The 13,006-nt window shown below is 40.4% G+C and overlaps 1 protein-coding gene across 2 annotated transcripts in view; it reads left to right on the forward strand.

Annotated features, from left to right (window-relative positions):
* The window catches only part of adck1 (aarF domain containing kinase 1), a 63,374-nt gene that overhangs the window by 39,210 nt on the left and 11,158 nt on the right, over nt 1-13,006 (forward strand). For both annotated transcript variants that reach the window (XM_030392243.1, XM_030392242.1), the window contains exons 7-9: nt 3,130-3,246; nt 8,401-8,550; nt 9,564-9,761. In XM_030392243.1, coding sequence (XP_030248103.1) covers nt 3,130-3,246; nt 8,401-8,550; nt 9,564-9,761 — 465 coding nt within the window. The remainder of the gene's footprint in view (nt 1-3,129; nt 3,247-8,400; nt 8,551-9,563; nt 9,762-13,006) is intronic.

Consider the following 13,006-nt stretch of genomic DNA (forward strand, 5'->3'; position numbering starts at 1 on the left):
GCGACATTGATGCCGTGCTTAACCATCCACAACAGCAGACGCGCTCGTGATACTACGATCAGGCAATCATCACATCGGGGAATAACAAATGGCACAAGTGATCGATCTGTCCATCAGCAAATTATGGTTCCTGGCAGAACAGCCAAAGGACATCAAATGGAAAACCAGAAAACATTTTCTCCATAAAATATGAACCAGATCAGAATCCTAATTGGAGCAGCTGTGATTCACCTCAGATAGACAGACTGATGGGTTGCTTACTGTTCTTTGTTGGCAGACTCTGCCTTGAGCAAATTAGCAATAATACAGTTTGTGACTAGCTGACCACCTTTGGGATAACGTTCACCTGTGTTTACCTCATTATTAGAACGTTTATTATGAACAACCAACAATATATTGCTATATTTGAATGACAGGAAAAAAGGAGAAAACCATTAAAGGTCCTCTTTAAAGATTTGAGCACGATGCCATTTGAAGTCATAAGCTAGTTGGACACATTTGTCCAACTGGTATTCGTTGTATGATGAACTCTGGTGATGGATTCTGCAAAGGCCCGGCTCAACTTGAATGATAATGTTTGCTTGCCAGGCCTTGTAAAAATCAGATCAACTGTCTTCTACCAACTCAAACAGCTGCTGTGATTAATGGAGATATAACTAATGTGTGTAAGTAATTTGAATGTCGTGCTTGTGACTGTATGTCTGTACTGACGTAGACACAATGAACAATGGTGACAGTCAAACCATAAAAGAAGACAAAGACGGAGCTAAAATTGGACTGTGGAAGCCTTTGTTTGATACCAAAAGAAAATCTTGAATGCTTGATAATCGGGTGCTAACACACACACACACACACACACACACACACACACACACACGCATATATACACACTTATCTGAGAGTTTTGGATAAGACTAATCTGAGTCCCAGAGAGGAGGAGGACTGTTTGAAGCCCACAGAGGTGAGCTGAGGGGCAGCACTCAGGTTATCTGACAGGCTGCAGACGCATCAATTCAAAGCACTTCACTACATTTCAACTTTATTCACAGAAATCACTGCCAGAACGTCTGGGTGAATGATAGTCAGTCAATAAGTTATCATGGAGCCAGTGTAGTTGTATGTGAATGTTTTTTCTTAAATTGATATAAATTCAAAGAACTCGATGTGTTCACTACATTTGTTAACTTTCCGTCTTCAAATTGTTACAATCCAGTTAAGTTGGGGTTCAATACAACTATACTGAAGTGATACTGTACCTAGTATTCAATCCGCTAATCAAATTTAATTCCTTTTCAATCCCTTTTTACCCCTGACCAGGTAATGTCACCTGTGTCTGTTTGTCAGTGGGTTTGTTGGATAGTCAGCAGGATTACACAAAAACTACTGAACACATTTCGATCGAACTTGGACAGAGGAAGTGTCTCAACCCAGAATAAACCCCATTAATTTTTGGTGCGGATCTGCATTAAGGGATGGATCCAGGAATTTGTTCTCACTTTCTCTAATACTGTGAGATTAAGGCGTTTTTAGGTCGAGCAGTTGCAGGTGGTTTAAAATTTAGAGTGAGAAAGGGCTACAGAGTAGGCTTGATTAAATGAAATGGGGCTGTTGGGCTTTGGAGGTATGAGCTCTCCTGAGTGCCATTCTAGTAAAATCAATGTATGGTCAAATACTTAAAGTAAAACTCTCAGCCAAAAAGCAACAGAGGCTTTATTTGTGATTGAATATGAGTCAAACCTTTGTGTAAAAGCATAATTACGATGAAAGAGGCACTTTTAAGATTTACCATAGTTTCGTTTTGGGAAAGCTAATTTTCAATGGATTGTGGAGGCACTGGTACGCTAGCATCAAAATCGCTATTTTTAAAACACTAAGAAGGCTCGACACAACATGAAACTTTGCTCGTAGTATCACCAGGGTCTCTACACATGAACACGAGCAGGCAGGAGAGTAATGGTGGACTGCTCCTCAAGCCTTCCTGTTAGGTCGCACTCAGGGATCGACACTTTTTGTCTGCCATGATGGCGGCGCGCCGGAGATACAGCTACTAACATGAGTTGTTCGAAAACCTTCTTTTTAGTAAACTCTGTGTACACAAACAATGTTCTCAATGCTCGTGTTCATGTGTAGAGACCCTGGTGATACTACGAGCAAAGTTTTCAGGTTGTTGTTGTTGAAAATTAGCTTGCCCGAAAACGAAACTACGGTAAATCTTAAAAGTGCCTCTTTCGTCGTAATTATGCTTTTACACGAAGGTCTTGGTTGCTTTTTTGCGAGAGTTTCACTTTAATACATGTTATCATATCAAATGTTTTTTTCATATTTGCTATTTAACTAAAAGGCTACCTGAAGGTTTTGTTTATCATTATTTGCTGTTAAAGCGAAAATAGAAAATATGTGGCCAAAATGTTAGTTTAAAATATAAAACTTGTATTTTAACATAGAAAATTAAGTGAAGTTTTATTTTAACATAAAAATATACTTAACAACAGTGCTGACATTATGTCGAAGATCTTTATGTATTGTGCTGCAAAGATGTATACTGAAGTTAGCATGCTAACTAGCTAGCTCCAGCCCATCATGTTTGTCATGGCATTTTGCACGTCAAAAGTTGAAAGTCTGATAGCCCCTGTTGTTTTTGGGGGAGCAGCAACTAATGAATAAAATGCACCAACAAATTAAAGGACAATCCAACTGTGGCTGCTAAAGGGCTCTAAAAATCCCATCCAATCGTTTCAATTGGCCTCAATGAATTGGACAGGGTACCTGAGTGTCTGCCTACATACCATTTCTATGTACACTTGCTAGTAGCACCTTTTTACCACAGCTACGGATAGCTGCAGCAGTATAGTTCGTAGTGGTAAACAGTAAAGCTGCCCCCTATAGTTTTGGAGCTACCTGTGAATTCTGGCCATTTCTCAGAAATTACACCTTTTTAAAGAAGAGGGAGAAGATAAAAGCTTTGATTAATCCTGGAAGTGGATCCTAAATTGAGCTGTCTGTCTGAACCCAAACCTATAATCAAATGCACAGCTGTAGGACAGCTGCACAGCAACGCAAAAAAGTGGTTGACTCGCAAACTGGAATAAAAATGATATGGGTAAAAAAAAAAAACTCTCTTCTCCTCAGGTTCCCATTATCCACTGGAACCTGTGCACAAAGAGGATCCTGACCATGGAGTTTGCAGAGGGGGGTCAGGTCAACGACAGGGACTACATGAAGAAACACGGCATCAATGTCAATGAGGTACTGCCTGCTGCTCGGCCTGCTCTGTGAGGCTGTGTGTAGGTTACACAAGATAATAGTTTATTGACTGATGATGTAAGTGCTATCACACACACACACACGCACACACACGCACACACGCACACACACACACACACACTAACAGCTTGACAACACAGCTTGCACACTGAAAACGGTATGTTAGCTGCAGCAGTAGCTTCAGTCCTTTGTCTACAGAGGATGCGTTCGGGGACAGTAATGAGTGCAGGTCAAACATGGTTTTATAGTGCTCAGAGCACAATACACAGTCAGCTTAATCCATAGCTAATTTACACAGACATAGCAATAGAAACACACAGCATCACAGTCTGTGGAGCTGTATTGCTTAAAATGGCAGAGATTCACATCCATGTGAGACAGATGACTGTGGCTGTGTGTGTGTGTGTGTGTGTGTGTGTATGGGTGTGTGTGTGTGTGTGTGTGTGTGTTTGTTTGTGTGTAAGAGAGACAGAGTGTGAGGGTGGGAGAGAAATACCTACATTGACAAACTGAGTCATTTTTAATCTTTTGGCTGAGAAATATCGCTGATATTACGCTTAACGAATTAATTTCAAGATTGTAGTAGTTACATACAGAACGGTTCAAACTACACTACTGAATGCCAATCAATCGATTAGCAATCAGTGAGGGTCATAGTATAAGTGTGGCTGTGGCTCAGGGGTAGAGCCAGCGTCTCGTTACCAGAAGGTCGCAGGTTTGATACGATCCATGAAGGCTGTGTAGCTTTCTAAAGCTCAAAATGTCACTGAGGCGAGCCAGCAGCTCTCTTCCTAAACAAAATATTTTTTTAAAGCATTATAAGCAAAATGCAGATATGCAACCTGCAGCCAGCCCTTATCCTGACGACTACAAACTGATTCACAGCTGTATCTGTCTGATTTGGCTGGAGCTAATGTTTGTTCTCATCATCATTTCACAAATGACTTCAATTAATAAATGACTTACTCTACAATGAGAAAAATAAAAAACTAAGCCTGTCACAATTTGCAAGACCCGAGATGTCCAAACAATTGCTGAAAATCCAATGCTTCATAAATTATTATAACAACTATTCGAAACTGTTACATTTACCATGAATTTTGCTACACAATACATGATTGGTCAATCAAACAGCATCAAGCTCATCGATTACATTAAAAGCATAGAGATACAGACATTTCAGTAGAGCTGCACAAGATATCATTTCAGCAACGACATTGTGACGTGCATTTGCCCATTAACCACATAACAGGCTGTGCAGTGACGCACAAGGCCGACCACCTCAAACACATCATGCTACAACTCTTTGCTGCTTCATACAAAAGCAGTGCTCGCACCGTTCCCATTTTCCAAGACTCTACAAGTCCGTCCAGTTAAGTCCAGTTGAGTGGTTGTTGTTGACATGAGTCACCGACATGAATCAGAACTCTTTGATCCATGCAGCATGGACAGAAGCCCAATAGTGTTCTCTGCAGTCTTCCAGATTGACACTACTCCCAGGATAGGAAAGTTGGTGAACGAGACTACATTTAAGATGATTAAAACGCTAAACTATTAACTCATCTGTTGACATTTGTGCCTGAATCACATCACATAGACTTTCATCAGCAGTGGTGGTTGTTTAATGGTTTATGTATACATCAACAGTAAAGCTTTTTTAAAGGTGGGATCATTTGTGTTTATTTGAGTTACTCACACAGTGTTTATCTGCCCCAAACAGCCACTTTACTTTATTGTACACTAGCCTTAAGTTAGAGGGCATCAATAGTGTGTGTGTGTGTGTGTGTGTGTGTGTGTGTGTGTGTGTGTGTGTGTGTGTGTGTGTGTGTGTGTGTGTGTGTGTGTGTGTCTGTGCTTAAATTGAGGACAGTTCAGTAGCCTAGACTACAATTGTCTCTTTTCTTCCCTCCTGTCCTTTCTGAAATGTTGTTCATGAAGTAAAGTATATTTCCCCTCCAGCTTCAGTCAACAGTCTACCTTACAGTGCATTAACAGCAGTTTTGGGGGCAATGTGTTTCAAAAGCAATGGGTTACAGTAACACATTTCTTTTAGCAGTAACAGACTGGTATAACGTGTTACAATTGGTTTTACCAACCACAGTGAGGCATTTATTGTTGTTTCTTTCAGAGCCCATCACACCAACATGACCATATCAATCCAGGCTCTGTGTGTTTAATGTATCTGAGCCTAGAAGTTCAGTGTTCAGTCTGTGTGACTGAAATGAGCCTGATGGTGAAGCCTGATCCTCTGAGCACACTTTAACTTACAGTCTTCAATCACAGATGTCCGTGCAGTCCTTGTTCTGTGGGATAGGTCTGTTGTGTTTCATATGACCGAGTGTACAGTTGCACATATTTATTCATCGACTGTATCAGCCTGCTCATCACTGTGTCCAAGGACATTCTTTTGTTATTATTATTATTATTACTATTATCATTATTACTCGTACGGTTATTGTAATTTTCACTTTTAAAATATCATTATTATTGTTAATATTATTATTATTAGTGGTACTATTATCATAACTATAACTACTATATCTATTTTTGTTATAATGGTTGTTAAGAGTGTTATAACTATTGTTCTTGTTGTTATTATTATTTTTCTGATGATGATGATGATGATGATGATGATGATTATTGTTGTTGTTATTCCTATTATTTTATTATTATCTCTATTGCTATCGTTGTTATCATTTATATTGTTATTGTTCTTCTGATTATTATTATTATTATTATTCTTACTAGTATTATTATTATTATTATTATTACTAGTATTATCGTTATTACTATCATTATTACTTGTTACCACCCCCGCCCCCACACACACACACACACACACAAATGCAGTGTGCATAGGAAACAAAAAACAGGAGAACAGATTTGATGACAATGACAAATACACAACACACAACAAATAATTTATTGCCCTTTTTATGTGCACATACTCATATAAACTCATACGCACGCACACACACACACACACACACAGACACACAGACACACACACACACACACACACACACACACACACACACACACGCTCACGGACAGGGGCATACCATCTGCACATTAGGAGGTAATGATGAGTCAGTCAGCAGCTGATGAGATAGAGGACATAATAAAACATACACACTCACACCGAACGACAGGATGGATAGAATTATTAGGTGGCACTAGTGCATGCTGGACCCTGTCTCTGTGTGTAATCACAAGATGGATGGGGGCCCAAATAGACTTTCTTCTGAGCTCGGCTCTTTAACGTGACCAGAATGGGCCAATGCTTTGCTCACATTTTTTTGCATTCTCCCCCATATCGGTAAGATTTCAGATATGAATGCATGCACCGTATCGCCTGTATTCATAAACTCAGTGGTACCAGGGTTTCAGTCGAGCCTTTTTCAAATGTGTCAGACATTCTGTCAAGCTGGGTCAAATGATTCTCAGTGATATTTTATGCAACCACGTCCTAGTCCCTTTGTTTTTTTGTTAGCTGTAAATGAACATGCACATGCTAATGAGGTTGCCCTTGTACCACATCTAGAGGACAGCTTTTCGTACTGCATTACATCAGTTTGTGTAGCATAGCCTGTGATAAAGCGTATTTTGAGTTCTGGATAAAAAGAAAACAGCAACACAGAATGTGAGTGAAGATGAGCTTTGGACAAACTGAGACATTTTAGTGAAGCAGACAAAGAGAGGATATTACCGACCAAATGGGAAAATTAATGGCAGTGTTTGCAATCCAGCAGTAAAATCATCATCCCCTCTTTGTGTGTGCGTGTGTGTGTGCGTGTGTGTGCGCGTGTGTGTGTGTGTGTGTGTGTGTACGTTTACGTGTGTGTGTGTCAACTTCACTTTCTCTTCAGTGACAATCTAAGGAGCTCTAATTAATGGCAATTAGTGTGTGCCCATTCTTCCCTGAGATAATTTGTTGCCTATCTGCTTTCTTGCTAAATAGGTGTGTGTGTGTGTGTGTGTGTGTGTGTGTGTGTGTGTGTGTGTGTGTGTGTGTGTGTGTGTGTGTGTGTGTGTGCGTGCGTGTGTGTATTGCTATCACTGACCAATTTCCTCACGACCACTTCATAGAACAGTTTAAAGGTTATGGGCTTTATTTTGGTGTCCATATATTTTGTGTATTATTCTTCTAATCTAATACTCAGGAAACAGGAATTCACAAACAATTTAAACAGCTGTGGACGTGAAATCTGTATCCATACACTGCAAAATCTGACAGTGACTGTACTTTAGATAATTTACTTAAATTTGAAAAAAAAAAAAAAAAAAAAAACGGTTACCTCAAAATGACCAAGTACAGCAGCCTGATCGTTTAAGTTGTTTAAAACTTTTCAGCTCGTACAACTTAAATGTTACTCGGTTAATCGGTTTACTGATTTTTCCCTTTTTTCTTTGTTTACTCAGCTTTTAGAATTTACAGTGTAGTGATATTGGAGAGTATCATTATGGATATCATCATATTTGGATTATCTCTTGTAATATTCAGGCAATATTAAATTAAATTCAGGCAACTTTTTCCAAGTTGGATAAGTCATACATATATTTTAATTTTTATGTTGTTGTGGCTTGTAGCTGAGGTTGAACGGAGGGGTCCGGTGGTTTAAAGTGTAACCTGACTTTAACTTCCAATCAAGTATCCTTACAGGTATTGATCTTACATACAATACCTCATTAACATTCATCCCACAAACAGCTGCGTTTCATAAAGAAATATAGTGTTGAAAATATGTTGCATCTTTATTTGAATCACTTTCAAAACACGCTACCCAGGTCAAGATCCTTAACTCAAATTTATTGTCAATTTCTGTATTTTTCATCTTTTTTTCCTAATTTCTATGAATTCTATTGAGATTTAACTTTTAACAAAAAAACATTTATGCACTCTTACCCTCAGCACTTATCATAGCACTTATGCACTTCAGGTATTCTTGATAAATAGCAGCTATGATGCTCAGATGAGGGCTTGAAATTTGTTTTTCTTTTTTACTCTCAATGGTGATATGTTGTGGTTTCTTTCTTGTGACAAATGTACTTATTTTAAGTCCCTTTGGACAAAAGCATCTGCTAAATACCCTAAATGTAAATGTAACTAACCCCTCTTCATCCTGTTCTCAACAGATCTCAGAGAACCTGGGTAAGATGTATAGTGAAATGATCTTCGTCCATGGCTTCGTTCACTGCGACCCGCATCCAGGCAACGTGCTGGTCGCAAAGTGTCCCCAGAGCAAGAAGACTGAGATTGTCCTCCTCGATCATGGCCTTTATCAGGTGGGAGATCTCCAGGCTGCCTACACATAAAGAAAATACCATTTGTTCTAATATTGCAGTCCATTTTTCATGCTGCTGGCTGAGGCCTGAGTAAATAGGTAGAGCAGCAAACACACAGTCAAGATGCACATAGAAACAAAACATGGTTGCCACACAAACTTCCACAGGCGCATACACACACACTTTCAGTCGAGCTCCAGCACGATAAAAGCTTTTTGATAAACAACTCATTTGATGCAGAGTGCAGTGTACTGGGTTTAGATTAGACAGGTTCATATGTGCACTCTCATGTGTTACACACACACACACACACACACACACACACAACACAAACACAAACACACACACACACACACACACACACCCTCTCTTTGATTGTTAACACAGTTGATCCAACAAACACTTGCAGGCTTCCATGGGTCTGACATGAGTTTGTGTAATGCTTGTTCCTGTGTTCATGAAGAAGATTTACCAATAATTATGCAATTCCTTCATCATACACACACACACACACACACACACACACATACACACTACCAGTTGGCTACTACACATTGCATATGCTTCTAAATTGCTGTTCTCTAAGACAGCTTAACAACCAACCACACCTGTGCTCACCTAGCCTTAGCATTCCACATGAAGTCCAGTTGGGTCAACGAGCCACAATTGGCCCTAAAGACTCAGAAACTCAGAGCTCACACGTGTCCTTAATGACTCTGTAAGGACACTCCCACACAGAGTTTAAAAGCCTGCAACTCCCCTCCAGTTGGTTAGAACTGAAGAAGCCCCTTGGATGAGAGGTGAACATCTTCAAGAAACTGAAAAACATCCAGTTGCCTACCATACAGCACTTAGAGTCACTATACCTTAAACTATTCTTTATCTTTGTGCCGCTGAATCTCAAAATTATACAAAGATGATCTTCACAAGGAGGTTGTGACATGCATTCACACATTTAAGTAGATAAAATCCTAACAAAAGACATTTAATCAGGGGTTTTCTTTCCCCTCCAGGTCCTGCAGCCAGACTTCAGGTTGGACTACTGTCGGCTGTGGCAGGCTCTAATTAAAGGTGACATGCCCGGGATGGAGCGTTACAGCCGCAGACTAGGAGCTGGAGATCTGTACCCGCTGTTTGCCTGCGTGCTCACCGCTCGCTCCTGGACCGCCGTCAATGCTGGCATCAGTTCTGTGCCTGTCACACATGCTGAGGTATAAACCCACCCACACACTTTTTCAAAAGGTAAACTTCGTGTTATGAGGCTATAATGTTCACCCCACAGCAACATGAACGTCTTGGATGGATTGAAGAGCAACAATCAAGGTATTCTCTTATGAACACAGTGAGCAAAGTTACTGTATGTGCATGAGTTGGAAGAAAACACAACTGTAGAGCAGAGGTAGAGTTTGGATTGCAGTTACACTTGCAAAGCCCAAGTGAAGTGTGAGCCGCTGTTAGTGACAGCTGTATGGATTCAAACTGAAGTGTATCAGCTCCATCAGACACGCATGAGATGACGACTGAAACACACAGCTGAGATGCATCCGCTGTAGACAGGGTGTTAGAGCTGGATATAACTCTGTGAGTGCAGCTGAAATTCTGCATGGCTAGATACAGCATACTGCATTTTGAATTTAAATATAGGCTCAGGCTGATTTAGGCCAAAATGCCATGCTGTGCATTATCCGCGAGCTAGCAAGCAACAGCGGTATGTGTTCAGTATTGACCAAAGTCAGCACTCGCCAGAAGCGATTCTTTCTATTATCCTGCAGTTTCTTTTTTTTCTTCCTTTTCGGCTGTACGTTCATGAAATAAAGCTAATTCCTTCATTCAGCACTCCAGTGAGACAGAATTACAGTACATGGCAGTGGATTTCAAGGTCCCTGCGACTTGTTTCTACAGGCAGGCTGAGAAGCGAGAGTGAACATACAGTAAATCCGCTTTTGAATCAGAAAAGCTTAAAAACCAAACTGTGTTCTCCTCGACTCTTGGTGTTTACTCCTCCAGAGCTCGCTGGCTCGGGCAGCTGTACTGTTGATTCACACTAAAAGTGTCACTTGTTGGTCTGAAACATCAGTGGCTGATCCTCCGCTCTGATCTACAAACTACACAACGTCAAGCCAGTTGCAACTGTAAATCACTTGAATTGCAGTCATTTGTCTTTTCTTTAAGATACTATTGTTTTCGGCGCTGTTCAGCTCAGTGGGTAGAGCAGACGTCCCATGTACAGACGCTGTATCCTCGCTTGCTGCGGCCCCAGGTTTGAATCCCAGCCTGGGGACCATTTGCTGCGTGTCACTCCCCCTCTCTCTCATCCTGTTTCCTGTTGTATCTTGAGCCTGTTCTGTCAATAAAGGCAAAAAAAAATACTTAAAAAAAAAAGAAGATAGTATTTTTTATAGGATCAACCAGTATAAGACCGGACCGTTTGTAAGCGTCCCATTACCCACAGGGGTTCCACAGAGCCATCTGTGCTCAAGAGAGAGTATATTTATACCTCCCTTATGCAACATTTTGAAGCTGGCAAAAGTACTACGCAACAGTCTGCTACAGTGTGCCACCCCCTCACACATGGCGGGCATTACGAGTCAGAATTTAGCAGGGACCAACACATCAATATGTTGATTCTTTTTATACAGTGAATGAGGTGTGAGGTGTGTATTTTTAGGGAATCATTAAACACAAGTTGACAGAACAACCACACGGAAATAAATAAAAAGATGCTGATGATCGTCTCCTGTTGAATGCATCCGGGCCTGGCTCACAATCCAACGATATCCCCATGAACCATGAACTGAAGATGCGAATGCAAATAATTCAACCAGTTAACTGTAGAAGGAAAATGAATATGAAATTTGTTATTAAAAAATGTATTTTTAGATGTTTGAGTCACATTCGGGACTGAAGTATTAAAAATGTAATCGTTAATCAACGTCTGATTTTGTTTGACCGGTTGAGGGTTATGTTTCTTTCTTTGAAACTGTATTGTTACCACCAAAGTGGAAATTAAAAAGAAAACTCAAGATGACAATCAGTTTTCTCCGAAGACTGACACTGCCATTATGTTAATGAAATGGATTGAACTGGACTTTTCATAGTGGCAGGATTCTGAGGAGGACTCTGGAGACTCTTCATCACCTCACCACCAGCTAACAGCAGTGTGGACAAATGATGGTGTCAGCACTTTGTTGATTTATGGATAAAATGGGCTGTTCATTCATCATTTAGGTTTTTATTCTCTTAAAAAAACGACTTTCTTTCCTTTAAATGTTGACAGAAACATAAAGCAGAGGAGATTTTTGACTAACCCTAACCCACTGAGGTGTTGAAATCAAGTTTTGTTGTGACTGTGTGTGATTATGAGCATCTTTTGCATGATCAGACGATCGATACACACTACAGATGATTAAAAAGAAATTTAATTACATCATGTCTTTGCACATTATTAGGAAACATTTTCATGCATTCTACAGCAGCCTGTTAGGTGTGTGTGTGTGTGTGTGTGTGTGTGTGTGCGCGCGCGCGCGCCTGCTCTTCTTCCTTCTTCTGTCTCCCACTTTAGCCGAGATGAAAGCACTCTCTCCGTTCTAGGCCGTCTGTGTCATTTATATTCCCTGTTTAACACAAACACACACACACACGCACTCACACACACACACACACGCTGATTCCCCTTTAGTGCCCTCTACTTGAACACACTTGTGGATTGTGTAGCACTCAAGAGTTAAGAAGACATTCAGAGACATTTCTGTGGCCACAACCACTCATCTGCATTGCTTTGTCTTTGTTATACCTCCTGACATCTCCTCTCTTTCTCTCTCCTCTGCTCTTCTCTCTCTCTCCTCTTTTTTTTTCCCTCTTGATCCACTCTCTTATGCATGCATCATTTTTAAGTCCTGCTTCTAACAACTGATGATGCATTCCATTAGTGTTAATGCAATCACATGCACGAAGCAAAACGTTGAGTGCTTTTAGAGCGGTGGCTTTTTCGCTGCCTTCCTTTCACGCGCAGGAATATTTATCTTTTGAATTAATGTTTCTCTTCTAAACATTGGAAATAAAGTAATTAAACCAAAATGTAACCAGGTGGTTAGACAAGTCAAGAATATTTTGTCACACGCTTCCTGGTGTGCTCCTTCTTTCTGTCCAAACTCAACACTTGCTCCCTGTTTACCTGTTGTCCACAGCACTAATTGCATCAGTGCAACCGAATCCTGTCGTCCTCTTCACTCTTTCATTCTGCTGCTCTCTTTTTAACACAAATTCTGTGCTCATTCATAAATGCTCCCACCCTGCAGTCTTTTCCATCACTGTTAAACTGCTCTCAACACTTTCCGCGCAGCAGAGTAGAAGCAACAGGAATTAATAAGTGAATTAATTAAGATATTTCTGTTAGTTAAACTCAGGCTAATACTACAGCTAACGCCGTCCCTCACCTGAAAGTAGACCACATGTG

This window comes from Sparus aurata, chromosome 16 (assembly GCF_900880675.1).
Source record: "Sparus aurata chromosome 16, fSpaAur1.1, whole genome shotgun sequence".
Lineage (NCBI taxonomy): Eukaryota > Metazoa > Chordata > Actinopteri > Spariformes > Sparidae > Sparus > Sparus aurata.